A 22,953-nucleotide genomic window follows, 5' to 3' on the forward strand; every position below is an offset into this window, starting at 1 on the left:
GCCTTCCAGACGCGCCTTCCGCATCGTGGGGATCCTGAACCACCTGCAACATGCTTGGAGCGATACCACGCTAGCTTTGTCACTCGTGATGAGATTGTTTGTCGAAAAGCAAAAGGTGACTGTCCCGTCCGAGGAGCAGAGTCGGGAAGTGACTATGTTGTAAGCTTCAACGTCAGGACCAGCAGGCAGATGTACGCTGAGACGCTCAAGGCTGTCAACACAGACACCACATTGCCGGATGTTCGGAACTTCTTCCTGTGCAGGCCATCCTCACCGACTTCCGAGAAGAACTGTTTGTTTCCTATTCGCTGTCAGCACCCGCATTCTCGTCGTCATACATCCGCATGATCGTTCCCCAACTGACCTTGTTGTCGCCGGAACAAACTGATGAACAAGATGCCAGCACCGTAGACAGCGAACAGCGCACCGATCGAGTAGAACTCGGCGGTGAAGATCTTTAGCACGACAAGCGCAAAAGAAAACTGGCCGATTGCTGTACGGACATATGCGCCTTCGAATGTTCGCTGTGCTGCGCGGATTTCAACCAGCTCTGGACCAGTCAAGATGACTGAGCGTGCGCGATGTAGATGGAGACGATATCTGTCTGCTGCGTGACGGCCCTGGACGTTGTGAGCGCTGGACACTTCTTGACGAAACATGCAAAGATCCTACCTCGAACATGGTGACTGTTGCAGGTTCACCAAGGTGTGGAAAGATGGCAGTCAGTGGTGATGTTGCTATCCCGGTACTACCTCGGGACACAATCGGGTACGCGATGGATAGCTAGAGGAGACGGGTGACGTAGTGGGGTAGGGAGTATCCCGAGGTTCAAACGACAACGCGTCGAGCAACCCGCCAGTACGTGTTTTCACTTCCACGACCTGTATATTCAAGTCGCACGATAATAAAAGTTGGACTTCGTGAAGATGTCTCGTTCTCGCGAAATGTCAAACGCGGTTAGTTCTACACAAACGCGTTAGCGCGCCTTCCCAAGATGAAGCTCCAGCGACTGACGTTGCTGCAGGGTCCAAGCACCTCCGAAGTTGTTCCTCCGTAACCGTCCCCGCAACCACAAACAATGTTGCGAAAAGTTCAATCCGATATATAATCTCGCGAAGACACCAAATCCAAGTAGAATCGCCATCCCCTTTCAACGGGAAAGCGCTGCATGCGACTTGGCGCCTGGCGAAACTTCACGCAGCGCGTCATATTTCCTTCTGTTAGGACCAGCGTACGGTATGTTCTTATTGCGAGTGCTCGACAACGCGACTTGTCATCACTTTGTAACTTTGGTCTCTAATTGACACGAGTAGGCACTCGAACGACCGCCGAACCCGCTTTACAAGCCCATCGTCTCGATCGCACGTAACGTTTGTACGCCCATTTCCGCCCTGGGACGACTACCCCGACACTCGTGTCAACGAAGAGGGAAGAATGGGGAAGTGGAACTACTACGGAGTGAAGGTTGGGCGCAAACCTGGCATCTATACGGATTGGTCGAACACAGAAGCGCAAGTCAAGGGCTACAGTGGCGGACTACAACAGGGCTTCAAGACCCGAGCGGAGGCTGAGGAATACGTCTACGGTTCCAATGGACGTTCTAGTGCACCCATAAGCCTACGAGGAGATCTTTCTGCATCTGGGTCTCCTTCGGCGACAGGCAATCTGGACAGGAGTAGAGAGATATCAGAGAGTGCGCCAAAGCGACAAAAGAAGGAGAACGCACCACCTACATTGATTCCAGATCATCAGGAAGTCAAGATCGAGCCTGGGTATGGCCCCCTTCCGCCAGACGCAGTAGACGGTTTCGATCCGAATATCAAGCTCGACGAGCTAACAGGCAGGATCAGAGAGAAGACACAGGAGGAACTTGGCAAAAGGAAGAGACAGCCGACCGGAGACTCCAAAAGCCCCGTTGTGGTATTCACTGACGGCGGCTCGCGCGGCAATGGCAATGCTGGCGCTAAAGCTGGTTGTGGTGTCTACTTTGGCCCACAAGATCCTAGGTTCGTGTGGTGCCCAGCATGTTGCGTCTAGACCAGTCCACTAACACCAGTACAGGAACGTTAAAGAACCTCTAAGGGGTGATCTACAGACCAACAACCGAGCCGAATTAGTCGCAATATCTCGCGCGATCGACCACGTACCTATCGACCGCGACATGGAAATCATCAGTGACTCCAGATATTCTCGCGACTGCCTCACGCAATGGGTCCCTGGTTGGGAGAAAAAGGGCTGGAAGAACTCTCATGGCAAAGATGTCATGAACAAGGAAATCATACAACCCATCCTGGCGAGGATACGAGAACGGGAAAAGGCCGGCGCCAAGACAAAGATCACTTGGGTCAAGGCCCACGACGTCAATCCAGGCAACATCGCAGCCGACAATTTTGCAAATCAAGCCATGGACAATTGGACTGTCGATCTTGCGTCCGGGAACACATTTGACATGTCAGAAACCTTGCGGACGAAGTACAGAAATCCCAATGATCCACCATCACCAAAGCAAGAGTATGATGTGGAAGAAATGGAGGGATATCTACGCCAGCTTGCAGATGAGGACTTGAATGGACTCAATGACTATCCTTCGGCTGAAGCCGTTAATCAGCCTTCGATTGACGCCGAACAAGCTGCTGCTGCTTCGGCACAGGACGTCGATGACGTATTTGCGGATCACCCAGCATTTGCATCGAAGACAAATGGAGAGGAGAAGGAGACGGAACGGGAAGTTGCATATTAGATACCCGCTAGCCGCTTAACAGGCGGTATGCGGTTGGACTGGAACTAAACCGGCCAACCATGGTACGTGTACGAGAAATGAATCTAACAACAACACTTCTTCAACACCTTCCAAATCCCTGCTACTTCCAACCACTTCCACACACACAATCTTCATATGGCCTTACCTCACACCATCTACCAACTCCCCACCACCACCAACACACCAGACCACAACGCAATGTCTCACAAACCCGAACCCATCGTCCCAACACCTCCCTCACGCCTTTCCACACTGACATCACATCTCTCCACGTTCTTCTCCGAAGCAGCATACTACTTCTCCTGGTACATCATCATCGCCATCGTATTGAAAATGCTCCTCGTCACCATCGCCGACGTTATCTACTCCCTTCGCTATTGCGCGCCACAAGGCTTCCTTTGGAGAGCATGCGGGGTGCCTCTTCTAGGACTATTCTTCGAATGGATATTAAAATATGTTTGTGCCACGATAACCTGGTGGATGCTGGAGGTTGCTTGGGAGGAGTGGTGATAAGTGGTGGTAGGCGTGAGGAGCTGGATTTGGAGGTTTGTGGTGAGTGTGTCAATGCGCTATGCTATCATCTTAGGTTATTTGGAGGGAATATCGATCTGGGTAGTTTGAGTGGGTCGGTGTACGCGGGTCCGGAGACAGGTAAGAGGACGCCTTTCATGTTCAAACATCCGTACACTACGGCGATGGCACGGGTAGTTGATGGATGTACGGGCTAAGCACTCCAAGCATCGCACGCCAAGTTCGGAAGACGGCATTGGCGTGCAAATAGGAACAGATGTACACACCGGATCCCATTCCGATTCATTCGCCACAGGCTAGTCATGTGTGCCTGCACTCGGAAGAAACGGCTACTAACACTAATTAGGCCACCCACCATCATCATCATTGTCTATAATAATGACTTGTCTACGCCCCGCTCCATCCACCTCTCAACTCGAAACCCATGTCTTGGGACACCATCCACGCCGCCCGCAACTGGATGCTCAACATTATCCCTATCCTCACCAGTTGCCTCGAAGGCGTAAATCAAGGCCTTGTAACATACATCCTCTTCACTGCGACCGCGAACCGCATCGAGCTCCGACGCTTCAACATGATAGACAGTCTCTTCCAAGAACTGCCTGATCTAGCAACCATCGACCCTCACGCCGCCTCCATCTCCACCTCCAACAACACCAACAACACCACCATACCCACCACCGCCGCCATCAACAAATGGCTGCGCTACTCCCGCATCATGCGCTATTGCTGCGTCGCGCAAATCATTCTCCAGACATTTATCTTCGTCTCGAGCTACATGAGTAAGGGTCTGACGTGGCTCAATGTGTCGCAGGCTGCGTGCTTCAGTGTGAGCTGTGGATGTTTGTGGTATAGCTCGGTGAAGGACGAGAAGAAGATGCTGGGCTTGTTGGAGAATGGGGGGATGGGGGACGTGAAGGATGTGGAGAAGGGGGTATTGGCTTGGGAGGAGGAAGGGAGGGATGGGGAGATGGGGAAGGGGGATGAGAAGGTGGGGTTGTTGGATGAGAAGAAAGAGGTGGAGGGACATAAGGAATGGGTGGATAAGAAGGAGAAGCAGAACATGGAAGTCAAGGTACAGGAGGTCAGGGAGAGATCTGAGAAGTAAGCTGCGACTATGTCTCTCCTCCATCACGGGATACTAGGCGCCTTCCGTTCCACAGCCTAACAAAGTCACAGCTTGGAGTATCTCTTCCCCCTCATTAGCGTACATCTGGTACTGTCCGGCAATTACATCGCCTTGAAGCTAGTGGCACTTTGTTTATGACCAGTATCAATTGTTTGTGTATCAAAGCGTCTTACACTATAGGGACAAGGCGCGCAGGAGCACGCTAATTGCGCAATTTGCTTAAAGTTTAGCAAACATGTATTATCAAATAATAGAAAGGGCTTACAAGCCCAGCGCTATGACATTACCCTACTTGGGCGGCATGTCACTTGACCTCGTCCCAAAACATTCGTACTCTCAACCTTCATATACATTCCGCAACGTCATACCCAAACACCCGCCACTCCTCACTCCGCAATGTGCCGTGCACTTAAAAATCTCCTCTCGACGATCTTCTGGTACAGCATCCTCGCGATCGCAATCATAGCCTCAATCCAAACACTTGTGGCTATCATCTCTCTCTGCGCATATGCATTCACAGTCAAAGGCGGCGTATGGATAGTCCTTTTCCTTGCTTTCGTGATTCTTTGCACGATATTCGGTATGGTATTCTTCTTGTTTCTATGCGGCATAGATGTTTTGGGGATCGATGAGGCTATGCCGTGGGTGGACTAAGTTGGCTCCCAAGGTTGGCAGAAGGTGGTCTTTTGGTAGCGAAACCACGTGGAAATCAACTGCGCCCTGCGCGAAAATGAGAAAGATTTCAATTCCATGGTTAGGATGACGAGAAACTTTGGTTGCAGACTGCAGTCTCTAGGCTGCTCTCTAGGTACGATTTTTATAAATGCCTCCAACTGCTAAAGCAACATCCTCCATCTCATCATACATCCGCACCCTTTGCATCAACTTTCCAGACATAACGCATTTCAAGATGATGTCGCCAGTAGCAAAATCTGTGCTCCTTTCCACGCTGGCAGGTGGCATCGTCGCGACTTCCTCCCCAACGGCAACTGCTCTCGGCACTCGTGGACCTGCGTCCGACTCAACCTCACTTCCAACGATTTCCACATCGACCTCCTCCTACAAGATTCCTTTCAAAACTGGTCATGGCCCCGTCGTAATCTCGACTTTGGTCCCTGCATTAACACTGCATGACCCCAAACTCAGCACACCAACGGTTATATCTTCACCAACAAATGAATCAGCATCATAGTGCGTGAACCCACTGTCATGCTAAACACTCTCTAAATCTCATCGCTAACAGTCACAGTCACAACATCTGGTCCTCCAACGAGCACCAACCCGAACGCACATTCCCCCACCACATCCCCGGCGAAATCAGATCAAAGGAAAGTGACATCGAAGGCATCACCATCGATACCATGTACGACACCGACTGTCATGGAGACGATGGAGATGCCCACATCTACTTCACCATCGCATACACCAACGGCACAATCGCCTACGACCCGCGCGGCCGACCCGGCCTCTTCTCCTTTACAACCCCCTGGTATATTTCCTACCCAAAAACGCTGCGAAAAGCCATCTTCAACGACCCGACCTCGTATCGCTCGAAACAAAAGTCCGAAGACTGTAAGCATGGCCACTGCTTCAGCGAGGTCCTACCGGGGTGGCTATACAACGACGAGCCTGTCAAATTGAAGCGCGTCAAGAATCCGAAGACGCTGAGACCGTTCACTTCCGATCGGGACTACTTTGCGCTTGGCGAGTGTCATTATGACGATAGTCTACTCGATATCTGGAGACTGAGTGTGTATCTCGGTAGAATTGGATACTATATTCACGGCGCCAATATACCGCCTGCTGTTATCGACTATGTGGAAGATAGAGTACGAACAACGTATCCGACGTTGGAAATCTGCCTGATACTTTGGGGGACACTTGGTGCTATTCCGACTCTCATATTCGTTATCGTTCTCTTGGTCTGGTTAGTGAAGATAACAATTTGGCTAGAGTATGATGGGCCAAAAAGGATGTGGGCTTCTGCTCAACGTGGCCGTGAGGCTATGTGGAAGGCTATCATCATGGCGCCGGGTAAGGGATGGGATGCGGTGAAGCGACGTTGGAAGAGGGGTTTCAGGCGCCAGAAGAGTGTCGTCGCGCCACCGAATGCGGTGCAGTCGACGGCGGATGACCAGCTGCCGACTTACGAACTTCCCGAGTGGACACCTTCGGAACTTCCAAGGCCGCCGAGTTATCGTACGTATGATGGTGGTTGCGAGGGGTTTAATGTTGTCTGAGAGGTCTGGAGAAATGGAAAAAGTACAGATGGGTATAATGAGTTAGAGAGATATACTGAACAGCATAAGAACATAAATGAATTGAGATATACGTCCCTATTTCTGCGCCATGCCGTACACAACTCACCACACCACACCCTCCACGCATCCCCATCACCCCTCCACCTCCCCCAAAATCCTAACCTTAATCCCCTCACTCCCCAAATCCGGCATCCCCAAAAAACAATCATTACTCGTCAACACATCCCTCCCCTCCACCGTATCAAACACCTCCATCCTGTACCTCCGCCAAATCATCGCAAGCCCCGTATACAATTCCGACGTAGCCAGATTCATGCCTAGGCAATTGCGACTGCCGCGCCCAAAAGCAAAGAGGTAGCGCGTAAGTTTGGGGTTTTGTATCCACCGCTCCGGGCGGAAGGCAAAGGGGTCGGGGTAGATGGCAGGGTCGGTGTGGAGGAGGTAGGAGGATTGCATGATGGGGGTGCCACGGGGGAGGGTGTAGGGGCCGTATGTAAGGGATTCGCCCGTGGGGATGCGGGGTTGGCGGGAGGAGACGCCGTGGGCGGTGCGGAGGCCTTCGTTTATTACTGCGGTCTGGGGGGTTGGTTAGTCGATCAGCTTGCTGGTGGGATATGGGGTTTGAACTCACCAGGTATGGCAGAGCCTCTAGTTGGGGTAGCGAGACTTCGTGATCTGCCGTTGGCATCACGGTCTTTAGTTCCTGTCTCAGTTTCTCGCCCACCTCTGCGTTCTTGATCAAGTAGTAAGTAGTGACAGCCAGTGTCCTCGCCGTCGTCTCCGTCCCCGCACCAAGGATAACACTAGCATCCGCCGTTAACCGCTTGGGATGTTTCTCTTTCTCCGGAAGTTTACAACCAACATCATCCCGTATGTCATGGAATATCGTGCGCCTCAGGTTCTTCGTATCGCCATCGCCGTCCTCAAAGTTCATAATACGTTCAATCCTGCCCAGCGTCCTGAGACTGAAGGTGTTCACTGTGGCTACCCCGGGGCTTAGTTTCTCGACAACTTTGGGCGGAAGATCGAGCATGAAGTTCATGATAGTAGGGAATTGGCGCGCAAATGGCTCGATCTGAATCCCATCATGCATAACCTTGAGCCAGATTTTAGCGTAGTCGTCATGATCTAGGGCTTTTATCGACTCGCCGAAACAGTACTCGGAAATGGTGTCCATGGTGAAAGCGGCGTATGCGTCGTTGAGATTCACAACACCGGCTTTGGGGCCTTCCTTCTCAAGTTCGCCGGCGAAACGATCCATAAGCTTCTTAGTGTTGTTTACGACGAGCTCTTCAAGGGCTTGGACCGAGCGCTTGCTGAAGAAAGGCGCTAGGGCGTTTCGTCGCATTTTATGCAAGTCATGGTCTATGGTGTCCAGTATCGCGCCTTCCCAAGACTTTGCACCGGTGTGAAACGACCAACTACAACGATCGCGTTTGTGATTCATGCCGGATGCGTAGATTGTGTCGAAATAATCTGCATCGTGGATATGGACTTGAAGAGGATTGATCCGTATGATGGGCCCTGTTGCTGCGATCAGAGCCGTAAGGCAGACAACAGTGTTCATGGCGCACCGTATTCTTCATGTAACTGCTTGATCTTCCACAAATACTGGAATTTGTGCGGATAGATCTCATAGTAGAACTCGTACCAAAACGTGAATGCTGCCAACTACACAGCGTTAGTCGCAATGTTGAGTCCCCCATACCACACATTGTCTTCCAGGTCGTACCTTTGGCCCAGGAATGTTTGCTAAAGGATGGAAATACACCCTGTACACGCCAACGGCCAGCCAGTACAGTATCCATATTCCGAACAGAGACGCAGCGAACTCTTTCGATGCGCTACTCCGTATGAGATCCCAGAGGCGGTCCATGGTGGATGATGTGCGGGGATCGCATCTTCCACGCGAGGGGGCCTCGGCAAGCCATATGTACACACGCTAGACTTCGCGCAGGTAACGTGAGACAACAACATAGTTTATTGGAACGCTCGCCAATAATAGTGTCAGCATATTCAGCAGGGCGGGATATGCAAGGGCGCCAAGATCATGCACATCGCTAGCGCTTACCGCAACGCTGATACACCATGCAGGCTACACAAGCCCGTTACATGTATGATTGCAATTAAGATGACTGATTGGCGTTCCAAAATAGACATCAGACTGACCAATGGCGGACATTCTTGTTGCTGGATAACCAGATAGCAGTTGGTGTTAGGGTTGCACGAGATGCAAGTAGCGGGAAGCCTTGTATTGCCCTCAAATGCTACTGACTCCCAAACACCGCGATAGTCGTCGTACAATGGTCTGAAGACAAAATTGACATCAATCATATTGCTGGGATACCTTCATGACTCACTGCCGAGAAGTTCGCTTTCAAGATGAATTTCGTACGTTGAAAAAATCGGTATACTTTGAATCATCGCAAGCCCATTCCCATACTATGGGCATCATTCTTTTCTTTTCAGTCTTTGGCAACGGCTGAGCTAATGGGCTAGTCCACTCATAGCCTGATCGAAGGACGATGTACGCACCGATGACGTATCCATACGTGCTGCGTGTTTGGTAAGGTGGTGAATCGAAAACTACATGAGATTTCCGGTTGGATCTGTTCTGCGGGCCAAGGTCTCAGCATAGTTCCCCGCATGGAGTCGTCACCAGGTGCACTTACAGTGAACAGGTGGACGCTTTCGACCAGACCTCCGCCATCGTGTTCGAGATGAACAGTGCACTGCTGTTTCCATCTTGGCATGATGTAGCTTCTTCCATATGTGACGTTGATAGTGATCATAGGCTCTTGATTTGGCGGCAAGCCCATCCTTCGATCAGTACGACCTTTTGGGGCGCAACAAGATCGATATAAGCCCCAATATTCATAAGTTTGTCGAACGTGCTTATCGTGATAAGCGAAGCTCAAGCCGTTGAGAAGAAGGACTTCCTGTTCGACCACGTCAGCGGTTGGGCGCATAGCGGCTTCTTGTTCCATCATCCATCGCACGAGGCCCATAAGATGATGATGGATAGCCATCAAATGAGCCTCGTGATCTTCTTCCTCAAACCATTTAACGATGTTATCAAGATTCGAGTGGAATGATTTGTCGTGTGATCGCCGAAGTTTCTGGCTAAGCCCTGGTGGGCTACGCCCTGCCATTGGGTCTACGCACACAGCTATGACCTCGAACAGGATACAGCCCAGGGAGAAAATGTCAGCCGGGCGCCCGCAGGGTGCAAAGTTTGCAGCTTCCGGCGAAAAGTACTTCGGGGTGCCTCTTTCCCCCTCGTCTGTGACACTAGAAGTCAATACAGAGAAGTCTGTCGCCGTACCAAAGTCTGTCAGCCATAGCCCGTCCTCGGAGAGTACGATATTAGAGGGCTTTAAGTCTTTATGCTTGATGCCAGATGAATGGAGATATGCTACTGCACTGACTATGCAACCGATCGTCTGTTGTAAGAGGTTTTCCGCCACGTCGCAAACCCAGAGCCATGGATCACCAAAAGCCACTCCCAGTGCTTCCAATCTTGCTTGTCGGTCAATCGCATGATCATTCCAGTTTTCTGGCTGCGTCCTTGCGTGATCGAACCAGGATGAAACATGTGCCTTTCTCTGTAGCCATTCCACATCTTCAAGAAGAGTCGCGAGATCGCAGGTCGCAACAGGCCACAATAGCAACCCAAGGAATGGGTCATGCGTGTAAGTCCCCATCAGCCGGATAATATGACGATGCGAAAGTTTCTTGATGATTTCGATTTCGCGCATCTCTCTTTCGCCTATTTTCCGACGGCAGTACTTGCGCTTCCAGGCAAGCTCGACACCGTTGCAGCTCGTCTTGTATACCCCGCCGTTCATGCCATGACCAAGAAACTCCCCCTGTGTGAGAGGAAGCACCTCAGACTTGTCGTAATCAACGTGAGATGTGCCGCGACCTGACCAGTCCAATGGTACGCCATCGAGGTATTCGCAGGGTGGCTGATCAGGGGTCTTTGATGTATCGGACGACGAAGAGCGGAGTTGGCGGGGGTTGTGTAAGTTCGAGACGCGTTGAGACATCGGGTTGGTATGGAACCAGAGTGCTTGTAGAAAGTAACAGGTCGTAAAACTTGATCAGGCTGTAGGCATCTCTTCTTGGCTTCGCGACGTGTGCTGACTTTCGACTGCGGGGCTATCTAAGCCACAGTATGCAGGCCGGGTCAACGACACCCAACCAACCATTTGCCTCATCCGCCTCATCTGCATCAGCTACCTGCACTGCCGAAGAACTTCAGAAGGGAGTTCCCGTTGTGCCAGTGTTGGCCAGTTTGGCGCGTAAGTGAATCTGGCGGCAAAAAAGGTGAGACAAAAAGGATTTAACAGCTGAAACTGAGGATTGAACTCAGGATCTTCGCATATCGTGTGACATACGAGTGCGACGCCTTACCACTTGGCCATTCCAGCCGAGTTATTAGCGAGCGTAAATTAATAGGCCATATGAAGACTCGTCGAGGGCGAAAAGATGGGTTCAGCCCCAGTGGGACCGACATTTGCGGCGAGTGAAGGTACAAACACTACTAGGACAGCGAGCGAAGTCGCTCTTTTCGGTGGAATCCACCTACTTGCGGATACTCGCCTTGTCCACATTACTGATCAATGCGTCCCTCCACTCTTGATCCTTCAGTATACTCCGCACCCTAGCTTCCAACCACTCGGTGTTCCCCCAGAAGCCCCAGCTGGCCTGGAAGCGGAGCCAGTCTACGAGCGCCGTCTCCCAATGTCGCACGAAGATCGACCAGTTGTACTCTTGTTTGCCAGTCTCTCTCAACTTCACCCAGTATCGTTGCAACAGCTGCTTCTCGCCTTCTTGCATGGATAGCTCCCGCGGGATATGCAAGTCGGCAACGAGCATGCTTAGCGGAACGGAGCATGTGAAGAACTTGGCGAGATCGCAGACGCCCAGGCCAAGACCAGTGTATTGGAAGTCGTAGAAGGCGACCTCCTCACCCGACTTGCTGGTGAACATGTTCTCAGACTTGACATCACCATGGATCAGAGTTTGGTATGCTTCGATTGGTGACCGACCGGATGCCTTCGGTGAGAGGAACGCTGCCGCTATCTCGGAGATGGATAGGTCTTCGCCATCGACCCAGTCCGTGAGTGGCTCATTCCACTCGGCGTCGTAATCCTTCGCCAGGGTATTGTACTCCTTGCGACGCGTCGCAAGATAGGTATATCCGCCATTGAGCCACACCGATTTGGTCGACGAGGCCTGTCCATAACGTTGTACTTCCTCGAGCGGTGGTAGGACCAGAGACGCAGAGTCTAGAGACTTGACGCGGGTCCACCAGAAGCCATGAAAACCAGAAAGCCAATCCAGCGCGGCATAAGCTTGGCTCGCTGTCAACACGTCGCGTTTCTCTCCAGCCACAGGATATTGTTGTTTCAAATCACTCAATAACATCGCAGTCATCGAGGTGCCGTCCGTGTTGTGCTTGTTGATGCTAGCGACGCATTCGGCGACCGGTAAAGTTGCTGGCATTTGGGGAGCGAGGTGGCTGTAGAAGTATTGTTCAATCTGATAGCTTAGGATCTTTCTGGTATGGCCTTCGTCGTCGGCCTTCGTCGGTGGGGGGTTTACAAGCTTGAGTACGTAGGATTTCGTCGAATCTGGCGAGCCTATCGGATTAGCGAACACGCGACATATCTCGCCGTAGCCTGCCCATAACGACTGGATGGTTTGCAGAGATTGGAGTTCTAGTCCCTTCTCGGAAAGAAGGACAGACGCTACTTCGTCTGGTGATACTCGTGCAGGCATCGAGTCTGCTGGTTGCCGTAGACGGGCGTATAGAAGCGACAATAGGAGGATTGAGATACCAGGGACGAAGAAGCAGGCAAAAATCAGCTGCGACCGTGCGATCATCCGTACAGCGAAGGGATGAAGGTGGGAAGTGTGTAGTCTAAGTGCCTAGTCAAGGGGATTGGCGTTGGTGACCACCTAGGCATGCTGTTGTAGCAAAAGTACGCCGAGGGGTCGACTGACGCGACGCGCCATGCTAGTCATGTGTGGCTGACATAAGCGAGTATCCTGAATCGAGCTCTTCGCCCATACACCTGGGCATGCCCCACGCCTTATCAAAGTCGATACTGCCCTTTGCACTTCCGGTCATCGCAAATCTGAGAGCCTCCATACCACTGTAATTATGCTTACGAGAACCTAGCACGACATTGCTGGACGTGAACGACGAAAAGTAGGGACTGAGTTGACGGGACGCCAGATACACTCAAAATGGGCCATTCTGATTGACCAAACTCATGCATTGGTATCTACTACGGAAAAACGAACAAGGGTTGACAAAGCTCTAGCCGCATCTACAACAAGTACTGGAAGTAGATGTTCTCCTTGTCTGTCATGTCTTGCAGACCGTTCTCACCGTGGACCTCAGCACCTGCCTCATGGAAATGGCCGCTCATCGAGTAATCGATGGGGTTCCTAGGAAGACCGGCCGCCTCACGCTGATCGCACTTCTTCTTCTGCATCCAGGTGATAAGGACGACTTGAGCGACCACGACTCCCCAGAGGATGCACCAGATTATCAAGATACCCTTGAGAGCGTTAACCTAGAAACGAAATGTTAGCGATGGACTCTTGGCCGAGCATACGACAGGAATAAATACTTACGTATTGCGGTTGGAACTTCGAGTCGAAGATGTAAGGGGTGATGATGTTGCCTACAGAGTTGCCGGCGTTGAAAGAGGTGTAGTAGATGGCCTTTTTGGTTTGTCCGGCACAGTTGGAGCCCATCCAAGAGATGAGCAGAGGGTTAATGGCGTACACGAAGGCAATCAGATAATAACCTGCGAGCAGACCACCCTTGTTATCCGGAGTCTTCGGAAGCGCAACCAAAAGAGCAACACCAACAATGACGATGGTAACCAAGCCAAGGAAGAATGGCGACTTGCGCTTGAAACGGTATGCGAGCCACGACGCACCAAGAATGGAAACGACCTGAAGCGCTCCGAAAGGCATGTTCAGCAAGACAGCTTCGTCTGAGCTGAATCCAGCCAGGTTCTTCAGGATGATGGAGCCGAAGACCGAAGAGACCGAGGCACCGGCATTGACAGCGATGACCATGATCATGTACAGCCAGTACTTGGGTTCAGACAAGGCCTCGGCGACATGGCTCCAGTTGAACTTGTGCGAGACGATACCCTGTTGATTCGCCTTCACTCGATCAACAGCCTTCAAGCGATCCTCCGGTGTCAGGAATCGAGCCTCGCCGGGGCTATCGTGGGCCCACCAGTAGGTGATAAGACCAATTACGATGGTCAAGAGCCCGAAGAAGAGATACACCATCTGGTAGCGGTACAGCGAGGACGAGTTGATCTGAGCGAAACCGTAAACGATGGGTGAACTGAGAACGGTGCTAAGACCATAGCAGCTGTACCAGCAAGCCACCCGAAATGGCTGCTCGGAACGCCTGTAGAAGGCAATGGTGATCATCGAGAACAGGGGAACGACCATAGCCTCAAAGGCACCGAGGAAGAATCGCGATGCCAGCAACCCGGCGTAATTCCTAGAACCACCGAGGCCACCGGCAACTGAAATACCCCAACATGTGATGATGACGGGAAGAACGTGGCGGTATCGCAGCTTAACGAGGATCCACGCGGCCAAAGGCTGCACACCGAGTTGCGCATAGTATCCGATGTTGCCGATGTTTGAGTAGTCGTTGCCCTTAAGATGGGCATCCTCCTTCAGACCATAGACGGCCGTCAATCCGATGATTCCCTTGTCGGCGGATTGCAGGAAATACACCATACAAAGGAGCGACAGCATCCAAATGTCCGTCTTGCGCAGAATGCGTTTGCTGTCTGCCTCGGTGCAGATGTGAGCCTCGCTTAGGCCAGCCTCTTTGCCCTCCTCATACGCTACGGCGTGGTCGATCGAAGTGTCGGACACATGCTCCATGCCGATAGCGGTCGGCTTCTCGTCCGCGGAAGCCATGTCGCAAGGTCAATGGGTGAAAAGATGGAGAAAAGAAGAGATCTGGGGATGAGCTACAGTCTGGGGTACAAGTCTGGGGTAGACGTTTATATGCCTTCGTCAACGCGACGCGAACGACACCAGCGGGACCCGGCCCAACGGGGCAACGGACTAGAATTATCCCTCCAACAGCTTTGCGCGCACTAGAAGGATGCACCGATGCATCCGTGCCTCTGTGAGCTGTGCTGATGCGAGCTTGTTGTAGCCAATAGCCCTGGCTGGAGGTCCTGATAGCAACCGGCTAAATCGATGGGAGGGAAGTGCTCGTGATGCGCCCATCGACCGCGGAAAGTATGAGCTTATGTCTGGGTCAACGGCTCGGACTCTAACAGACCGAGAAGGTTATGAGCGTGTTTGACGAAGTGAGTAAGGCTCACGGTTCTTCAATGGTTGACAGGTTTACCCGAGTGGTGTCGGGATGATAATCGAAGTTTATGGGCATAGTACCTACCGCTCCATCGGACATCAACGAGACTAACCACCTGCCGATCTAGCCATGATCCCGGAAGCGTGGTGGGCGATGAGACGATCAGAGCTTAGTGCGTGCCCTGATGCTGTTGACACTAGAAGTTTATCTAGGGATTACTCAATAGACACTGCGTCTTTTCCCTGGCATCCTCATCTGCATCTACGCTCGACGAACTTTGATGTCCGAGACAAGACTCTGTGCAGTGAACAAGACTTTCTTGACCAGACGACAAGCTTTTGGCCAAGAATGACCCAGGTGGCAATCTTGGGATTCTGGAAACGCTACGGCTAGAGTGGTGATTAGCCGCCTTACGTCATCCACTTCAATAATTCCACCAACAATCAACCTATGCTAGCGCCACATGCCATCTCAACTCTACTCATGCAAACATTTTTAGGAGCAATAACATCGTGGAGCACACTACACCAGCAAAAGATCGATGGAACGTCGTGATGTTAGATGATCGAGTCGGTTGCCGGTAGTCAGGGCGGAGGAGCCACGACCCCACAAATGCCTCGGTGCCCGAGCGGCTCCACCAGCATTCCAAGAAATGCGGGGTAAACGTCATAACAGCTCGAGACATCGTTGATATTCTGGGGAAACCTTGAAGAAGAACTATCCACGCGTTGCAAAACCCGCAACCACCATATCAGACACCGACAAAGCCCGATCGCCGCTGCCTCACTGACATGACCGACCCCAAGACCTCGACAGCCAGTCAGCGCTTGACGCAGATCAAAGATTTTCTCACCATGAATAAGACGGCAACAACCATACCATGGGATCCAGATAGTACTAAATTTCCGACAAGGAAGGAATTACCTCAGATTCCCGGGGCGCCTCCGGAGGCTGCTTGGGTTTGGGGTGACAGCGACTACGTATGTTCGACCGAAGTCTAATCTAGTTGCGGGCCGAACTGATCAGATGTAGATCGGCCGTCTCAATCTCCTAACACCTACACGTGTCGCCGCGGCTGCAAGAGAGATACGAACGGGTGAAATTGTACCTGTTAAGTCCGTGTTTTCATGGTCCTTCTAATATGTCGTTGCTGACAGCGAGGTAGCCTCCCTCTCAACGTGCCGAATGTTCCCGCGTTTGGTCGTGAGGTTTTTCAGCATGAGATCAAGACGCTGGCTGAAGGCATTGCCTACGACGATGTGTATCATATGAACACTCAGTCTGGCACGCAATGGGATGGCTTCCGACATTTCGCTCATATTCCTAGTGGTTCGTTCTACAATGGCGTATGTATCTAGACTCATCACCACGAATTTTTGCTGACATCCAGTATAGACCAAAGGAAGCGATATTGCCGGTCCAAACGCAAACCACAAGTGTTCCATCCACCACTGGGCCGAGCACGGCATCGCAGGTCGCGGCATCCTTCTAGACTACCGGGGCTACGCACACAAGAAGGGTATCAACTACGACCCCTACGACTACTACCCCATCTCGTGGCAGGACCTTTATCAGTGCGGCCAAGACCAGGGAATTGACATTCGCCCTGCGGCTCAAGGCGGTGACATCAAGCCTGGAGATATGCTGTTCATCCGCAGCGGATGGAAGGAGGCGTACGACAGCAAGAGTGATGAAGATCGAAGCAAGGCTGCTCTTCGACATGGTAGTGGTAAGGATGGTGAGGATGGTCAGCGGTATGCTGGTGTGAGCCAGGAAGAAAAGATTTTGGATTGGCTGCATGATAGCTACTTTGCGTCTGTTGCTGGTGATGCGCCTGCATTCGAGGCGTGGCCTACACATGAGAGTACGTTTCCTCAAGTCTTCGTACAACATCAGACTAACGTTGCTAGACTACCACCTCCACGAGTACATCCTCGCCCTTTGGGGCATGCCGCTGGGCGAAATGCTGGATCTGGAGAAGCTTGCGCAAACGTGCCGCGAGAAGAACAGATGGTTCTTCTTCTTCACTTCTGCGCCTGCTAACTGCCCAGGTACGCTGAATACCTGGAATGATAAGCTCTTGCAATCGCTAACAGCATCATAGGCGGAGTAAGCTCACACGTCAACGGCACTGCCATCTTCTGAGCAATTCGAAGACGTCCTAAGACCGCGTTAAAACTAAGTACATTATGACAAACAGCTAGCAATCGAACAGCCAATTTCACACATTCTGTCCTGTGTAACTAACACGCGCTCTCTAACGAAGCCTAGATCGGGCTCGCGAAATCCAAACATGCCAGCTACACAGCATCAGCTTTATTTGAACTCCCAGATCTTGACTCCGAAAACGATCCGGGGCATGTCCTGCGCTCTCTTCGGCGTGGACTCTCCCCTGAGACGGTCCGTGCGTTCGCGTCTGAGTCTCGCGGCATGGCAGGTGCGCCCAACGCCGTTGACTCATCATCCTCTTCGATCTTCACAGCCTGCATCGCACCGTCAAACAACGAGAACTGAATTTGCTGATTCCTTAAAAGTGACCCATAGGTCTGATCGCCTTCAACAGCGCTGTCATCGCGTCCGACGCGTGCGTTTGGCGATGGCGGCGGCGGTGGCTCCTGTGTTGGTGGCGCAAACTTCACCTCGTCAACGGGGCCATCAGCTTGCGCCGTGCCGAACATGGACGACGACGAGGATTTCGCATTGAGCTGGTTATTCGCATCGATATCCCCTAGCACACCAAGCCCATCCGAGGGTTTCGCCTCTCGCGTTTCTCTTGAGGTTGCGATCCGGTCATCGAAAGCAGGCAAAGAAGCATCACTTTCGTCGCGCAACCTCCTGTGTTGCTCAAGTCTTCGCCCTTCCCAATCCACCACGACAATGCCACATTCAATAGAATCTGCAGCGACTTGCTCAGCTTCGCGGCTCGCGTTCTTGCGACGGTACTTGTAGCGTTGTTATCTTTTTGCTTCCTCAGGTGCAATTCTCTGCTTGTAGCATTCCTCGGGCGTCGCATGCGTGTGATACTGACAATTCAGCACCGGTGACGATCTTTTGTCGCTTGAGAGGCGCCGCATAGCTGTCTCGAGCGCGGAGCACACGAAAGGCTGCGGCAAGTCCGACGGGTCGACGTCGCCAAAGCCTTCCGTCGCTGAGTCGAGCCATCGATCGACTAGAAAGCGGCCTAGAGCTTTCGGCATGTTGTGTCTTTTCTCGCCAAATATGTGCGAGATGGTAGCGATATCCGGTCGTACGCCCTTGACTATCTTTTCCTCGAGCAGGTCCATGACGCGGTCAACGAATTCGACATCATCTACCACGTAGCCGTGTATCGCTGCGTTGACCAAAGGCCAACACGCGATCCATGTGTGCTGCGGGTTGATACCGTCGGGGTCGAAGTTGACGTCGCGATAACGGGTGGATATAACACCGGTGCGCCGCCATAGTTGGTGAAGTTCCGTTGCATCAGCGTCGATGTTACGGCGTCTGAGCAGAATCGTTGAATCGAATTCGGTATCAACGTTGACAGCAGACAACCGGGCCAAGCGCCGTGTCAAGTACCAGCAATTTGGGTCCTGGCGACCATATAGTACGCTGATCATTGACTGTCTCGGTGCATCCACAGCCGCATCTGTTATCGGCGGTGCCAACTGTACTCGCTGCGTGTTGTATGACTCCTCTTTCACAAGTTCTGACTGTACAGGTCCTTGCACGTCCATGTCAACATCATCGATGACTTCATCGTCACTCCACAGGCTCCCGCCTTCAAGCAGCGTATGATAATCGCTCTTCCTTGTGCGTGCCTCGATGCTCGGCCGACGGCGAAACTTGCGACCCGTATCGCTGATATGCTCACTTCCATCGAAAATGCGGTCGACGTTTCTAGGTTTCTGGCTTCTTGGACTAAGTGCGGTACTGCTGGAAGAACGCGAGGCTCTCGACGTTCTGGGATTCGGGATTCCTTCAGCATCGAATCTTGGAAAGTCAGTGGGTATGCGCGGAGGCATGCTGCCGCGCTCGAGCCTCCTTTGGATATCGCGCTTGTCTGAAGCAGACATCTTGTCGGTAAAGAGGTTTCCCATGCTGGGAAGTAAGCCAGTCACTGCCTTGGAAAGAATGGTAGCGGTGCAGTATTCTAAGTTCAACTGGTCACTGATACTTTGCAAAGTGCGAGTGTTGAAGGAACTGGCTTGGTCATATCCACTGGGACTAGTGTGAAGCGCGCGTCTGTTTGTCATCGACAGATCCGTCACGTTACCACCAGCAAACGGAAGTTCACGTTGACCGCTGATGCCGCCGCGCCATGGCTGGAAGCGATCCAAAACCGCATCATGGCGACAACTTAATCATCGCTATTCTTCCATTACAATCCACAGTAAAGTTACGACAAAGACGCCAAGTCTGAAGCCCACTCATGATGTCTCCATCGTCTTCGCGATAGCATATCGCTCGGCATGTATACAACGCCTTCGCAGTGTGAGACCGGCATGTTTGTGGCTAGGTCATCTTTAAACTCGGTAACATTCGTACTTGCAGGTCGGACCACGCTGTCAGAGCATTGCCCTACCGAGCACATCGAAGTCGAATATGCCATAGCCGAGCGCTCACCGTACCTTCGCATCTACCTTCCACAGCACGTGCGCGATGACAGACCTTTACTGCCCATTCAGCTCGGCGACATCGATCCCGCAGGCTTCAAGCTTTACATCGAATGGCTCACTACTGGCGCCGTGGAAGTTTCCACCCAAGGATCCCTTCAACTCAACGCCTGCATCGATTTGATATACGCGCACATCGTCGGCTCCGCGTTCTCGCAACCGAACTTCCAAGACTACATCATCGAAAAGCTAGCTTCTGTTCTTGACTCCGCGCAAACGTTCGATCAAAAGATGCTTGCAATACTGTATCTGGAAAAACATGCGTCGACGTTACTGCGGAGGTTTGTTACGGACAAGATGTTTGCGTATGATAGGAGGATGCTGGGTATGCTACGGAATTCAGTGGAGGACATTGTGACTGGGAGCAGTGATGTAAAGGGGTGTGAATACCATATCCATGATGAAGGGTCGTGTTATAGGCATGGAAGGGCGGGTGAGTTTGAGCAGACAGACAAGGTGAACGCAGTAGGAGGGAAGAAATGGAGTATTGACGATGATCCGGAACTGAATGCCATGGCAGCGCAATATTTGGGCAAAGCAACGACCCCTTCGAGAACTGACAAGTCATCAACAAGTCTCGACACCAGGCATGGTACGTCGACAGAAAAGCGTCAAAATCAGCAAAACAGGCTCGCATCGCAACTCAGAATTCCCTCCTTGCATATCATGACCGACCGAGATCTTCATCATCAAGAATCCACCCTATGGTCTCGGAACCTGCGGAGTCCCCGGCCCTCGACGAGATCATTGACTCCTGACATAGATATCGACAAGCCCCTACCACCCACACCAGAACCACCCCAAGCGCCCAGCACTAGTGATCTCGTTCTCGAATGTTTAGGTCGTCTACCACCAGCACCAGAACAAATCCCAACACAAGAACTCATCGAGGAATGTCTCGCGCGGACACCTTCTGAACACCTCAGGTCCATTACTCCGCCAGATAATTCCGACTTCCAGCGTTCAGTCAAGACATCAAGACGCCCATCAACCCCACCGAGGTCTTCTTCGCGTCTATCCCCAACCTCTCCATCTGCTTCCCGGCCTTCTTCACCGTTAGACTTGATACCGCCCTCCCTCCGCCCCGGCACACCCCTGGCATCTACGCACCCAACCCGCAACCTAACCTTCGCACCTCTACCGAAGTCACATCTCTCAAAAAAGAAGCCCTTTCTTCTAGACAACACACTACGCGCATCATCTCCATCGCCATACCCTTACAGGTCGACCACTCCAGCACCTAGGCCTTCACCCTCTCCTTCACTGCCACCCTCTCCTTCACCGCCACCATCTCCATCACCCTCGCCCTCTCCACCCCCATTACTCCAACGCCCCTACCATATATCCCCCTCCTCGTCCCTACCCCACTTCGCTCCGCTGATAAAACGCAAGCCCGCCCCTCCCCGAGGAGTAGACTGGCTGGAGCAATGGGACCGACTCTTCGAACTGCAAGGTACGCAAGGGTTCGGATTGAGGAGGGGAGAGAAGAAGGAGAAGAAGAATCGGTTCATGGAGATCTTGGGCAGTGTTATTGTTGACGGGGAGAAAGTTGGGAGAGGACGCGGTTGAGATTAGTGGTATGAGGTGTAGGAAGGAGGGGGTGGGAATGCGCATGGGGTTGTCAAGTCAACATGAAAAATGCCAACTATATCATATGCGAACGTTCCATTTCATTCACTATCGTACAGATGCTTCCTTCCTAACCCCGTATTCACGTAACTCATGCTGGTATAATCATCCCCTATAATCCCATCCCATTCCATCGACAGTGTTAATCCAATACGCCGTGTCTATGCTTTGTATCCAATGCAGGTCAAGCGTGATGGCACGCGTTTATGCATGCAGTGTCTCCTTGAAGCCACTGTCGGCATCCGCAGTCTTGCCCTCCTCGTTGAACTCCCAGGCCAGGAACTTCCAGTTGAGCTCGCTCGGTCGCCAGAAGAGGCCTTTCTTCAGTCCGCTGCCCGCTGAGGAAGAGTCGCCGGGTCCGTCTGCTGTTATGCCGCCGGTGTAAGGCATGCGCTTGCCGAAGATGCAGCGCCGGAAGCGCGAGTGGAGGATGGCCATGGAGCACATGACGCAGGGCTCGTTGGTGAGGTAGATGTCGAGGTCTACGCACAGATAGCCGCTGGATGAGAGGTTGTCCTTTTCGTAGTATAGCTTCTCGAGGCCGGTGAGGGGGTTGTCGCAGAAGAGGGAGCGGTCGAGGAGTGCAGGGTCGGTGCCGGCAGCACGCAGCCGCTTCTTCGCAACCATGGCGATGGCACGGTGGACAGCGTGAGCCATGACATTGCCGGTGCCGGTGGGCGGTTCAGCGGTGCCGGTGAAAGACCTCCAGCGGCAGTCGCCTGCAACCGCGACGATCTCTGGCTGGTTCCTGGTGCGGTCAACCACAACGACGCCGATCTTCTCACCCAGACACTGATCCGATATCTGCTGGCCGGCCGCTCGGGCGAGAGCCAGCCAGTTGCCTGCCTCGGGTTGTAGTTCCTCCTGGTTACGTTGTACGAGACTCGGATGGGGGCCGTAGGGGTTGGTGTTCTTGTACGAGATGGGCCAGTACTTGTCGCTCCAGTCGTCAGCCTGTTGCTGGGAGATGGGCGCCAGGGCCGGCACGGTTACGTAGAGGATCCGAGGGAGCGCAGTCTTGGGGCCGTCGAAAGGCGGACAGGTCCGTATCAGAGCCGCGAGATTGGCGTGGGGCATATGGCGCGTGGGACACAGCAGGAAGTAGCGGACTAGATCAAAATCTTTAGCATCAGCCTCTCCATGAGCAGCCTCACTGCCAGCATCGACTGAGGACGGGGACGCGGAAAGGGAAGCGGGGGTCGCCGGTGTTAGTGGGGAAGATGGTAGTTCTGAGGCAGGAGCATCTTCGTTACCCCTGGGGAGCCTTGCAGGCGGATAGAACTGTTTCTGCAGGTGCGGCGGCAGGTACTTGAACTGCACCACGCGGCGCAGGTGAGAGATCTCCGACGTCTTGAAGTCGGGCAACGCTGCTTGCACGGCACTGCGAGCGGGCGAGGTTAGCAGAGATCAAGCGGGAGCCCCAGGAGTGAAGGCCTCACTCCTTGATAACGTTGGCAAACTTGGCCGGCACCTCGACGACATAGACGGTGTGCGTCTCCAGGCTGGCGCGCACCTCATCCTTGGTGCGGAGGGGGACCAGATGGCCTGCGAGAGGCGGTGGGCTGCTCATAGCATCGCCTGGCGGGGGAGTCAGTGTTGAGGGC

The 22,953-nt window shown here is 52.7% G+C and overlaps 11 protein-coding genes and 1 non-coding gene across 12 annotated transcripts; 5 read left to right on the forward strand and 7 right to left on the reverse strand.

Moving 5' to 3' along the window:
• Nucleotides 1-152: 152 nt before the first annotated feature.
• On the reverse strand, nucleotides 153-681 carry J4E90_008465 (uncharacterized protein; the record flags this gene model as incomplete). The annotated part of the gene is made up of 3 exons (XM_051437991.1): nucleotides 153-301; nucleotides 365-620; nucleotides 673-681. 3 exons carry the CDS (start codon nucleotides 679-681, stop codon nucleotides 153-155), a joined length of 414 nt encoding a protein of 137 aa, XP_051287990.1.
• Nucleotides 682-1,434: 753 nt separating this feature from the next.
• Nucleotides 1,435-2,740, forward strand: J4E90_008466 (uncharacterized protein; the record flags this gene model as incomplete). The annotated part of the gene is made up of 2 exons (XM_051437992.1): nucleotides 1,435-2,006; nucleotides 2,062-2,740. 2 exons carry the CDS (start codon nucleotides 1,435-1,437, stop codon nucleotides 2,738-2,740), a joined length of 1,251 nt encoding a protein of 416 aa, XP_051287991.1.
• A 976-nt stretch (nucleotides 2,741-3,716) lies between these two features.
• Nucleotides 3,717-4,400, forward strand: J4E90_008467 (uncharacterized protein; the record flags this gene model as incomplete). The annotated part of the gene is made up of 1 exon (XM_051437993.1): nucleotides 3,717-4,400. The coding sequence occupies one exon, from the start codon at nucleotides 3,717-3,719 to the stop codon at nucleotides 4,398-4,400; it is 684 nt and encodes a 227-aa protein (XP_051287992.1).
• A 1,106-nt stretch (nucleotides 4,401-5,506) lies between these two features.
• Nucleotides 5,507-6,661, forward strand: J4E90_008468 (uncharacterized protein; the record flags this gene model as incomplete). Its single annotated transcript, XM_051437994.1, has 2 exons — nucleotides 5,507-5,514; nucleotides 5,671-6,661. 2 exons carry the CDS (start codon nucleotides 5,507-5,509, stop codon nucleotides 6,659-6,661), a joined length of 999 nt encoding a protein of 332 aa, XP_051287993.1.
• A 153-nt stretch (nucleotides 6,662-6,814) lies between these two features.
• J4E90_008469 (uncharacterized protein) lies at nucleotides 6,815-8,558 on the reverse strand (the record flags this gene model as incomplete). The annotated part of the gene is made up of 3 exons (XM_051437995.1): nucleotides 6,815-7,258; nucleotides 7,314-7,998; nucleotides 8,452-8,558. The coding sequence occupies 3 exons, from the start codon at nucleotides 8,556-8,558 to the stop codon at nucleotides 6,815-6,817; spliced, it is 1,236 nt and encodes a 411-aa protein (XP_051287994.1).
• A 2,474-nt stretch (nucleotides 8,559-11,032) lies between these two features.
• On the reverse strand, nucleotides 11,033-11,115 carry J4E90_008470. The gene has a single exon. It is a non-coding gene; the product is annotated as a tRNA-Thr (tRNA).
• A 154-nt stretch (nucleotides 11,116-11,269) lies between these two features.
• On the reverse strand, nucleotides 11,270-12,469 carry J4E90_008471 (uncharacterized protein; the record flags this gene model as incomplete). The annotated part of the gene is made up of 1 exon (XM_051437996.1): nucleotides 11,270-12,469. One exon carries the CDS (start codon nucleotides 12,467-12,469, stop codon nucleotides 11,270-11,272), a length of 1,200 nt encoding a protein of 399 aa, XP_051287995.1.
• A 554-nt stretch (nucleotides 12,470-13,023) lies between these two features.
• On the reverse strand, nucleotides 13,024-14,659 carry J4E90_008472 (uncharacterized protein; the record flags this gene model as incomplete). The annotated part of the gene is made up of 2 exons (XM_051437997.1): nucleotides 13,024-13,272; nucleotides 13,334-14,659. 2 exons carry the CDS (start codon nucleotides 14,657-14,659, stop codon nucleotides 13,024-13,026), a joined length of 1,575 nt encoding a protein of 524 aa, XP_051287996.1.
• Nucleotides 14,660-15,856: 1,197 nt separating this feature from the next.
• Nucleotides 15,857-17,210, forward strand: J4E90_008473 (uncharacterized protein; the record flags this gene model as incomplete). Its single annotated transcript, XM_051437998.1, has 6 exons — nucleotides 15,857-16,045; nucleotides 16,098-16,180; nucleotides 16,231-16,411; nucleotides 16,461-16,929; nucleotides 16,976-17,116; nucleotides 17,170-17,210. 6 exons carry the CDS (start codon nucleotides 15,857-15,859, stop codon nucleotides 17,208-17,210), a joined length of 1,104 nt encoding a protein of 367 aa, XP_051287997.1.
• Nucleotides 17,211-18,019: 809 nt separating this feature from the next.
• On the reverse strand, nucleotides 18,020-19,144 carry J4E90_008474 (uncharacterized protein; the record flags this gene model as incomplete). The annotated part of the gene is made up of 1 exon (XM_051437999.1): nucleotides 18,020-19,144. One exon carries the CDS (start codon nucleotides 19,142-19,144, stop codon nucleotides 18,020-18,022), a length of 1,125 nt encoding a protein of 374 aa, XP_051287998.1.
• A 372-nt stretch (nucleotides 19,145-19,516) lies between these two features.
• On the forward strand, nucleotides 19,517-20,964 carry J4E90_008475 (uncharacterized protein; the record flags this gene model as incomplete). The annotated part of the gene is made up of 3 exons (XM_051438000.1): nucleotides 19,517-20,001; nucleotides 20,140-20,312; nucleotides 20,681-20,964. The coding sequence occupies 3 exons, from the start codon at nucleotides 19,517-19,519 to the stop codon at nucleotides 20,962-20,964; spliced, it is 942 nt and encodes a 313-aa protein (XP_051287999.1).
• A 589-nt stretch (nucleotides 20,965-21,553) lies between these two features.
• J4E90_008476 (uncharacterized protein) lies at nucleotides 21,554-22,919 on the reverse strand (the record flags this gene model as incomplete). The annotated part of the gene is made up of 2 exons (XM_051438001.1): nucleotides 21,554-22,730; nucleotides 22,789-22,919. The coding sequence occupies 2 exons, from the start codon at nucleotides 22,917-22,919 to the stop codon at nucleotides 21,554-21,556; spliced, it is 1,308 nt and encodes a 435-aa protein (XP_051288000.1).
• Between the last annotated feature and the right edge of the window lie 34 nt (nucleotides 22,920-22,953).

The sequence above is a fragment of the Alternaria incomplexa genome (genome assembly GCF_024043165.1).
Source record: "Alternaria incomplexa strain BMP 0042 chromosome Unknown scaffold_13, whole genome shotgun sequence".
Classification (NCBI taxonomy): Eukaryota; Fungi; Ascomycota; class Dothideomycetes; order Pleosporales; family Pleosporaceae; genus Alternaria; species Alternaria incomplexa.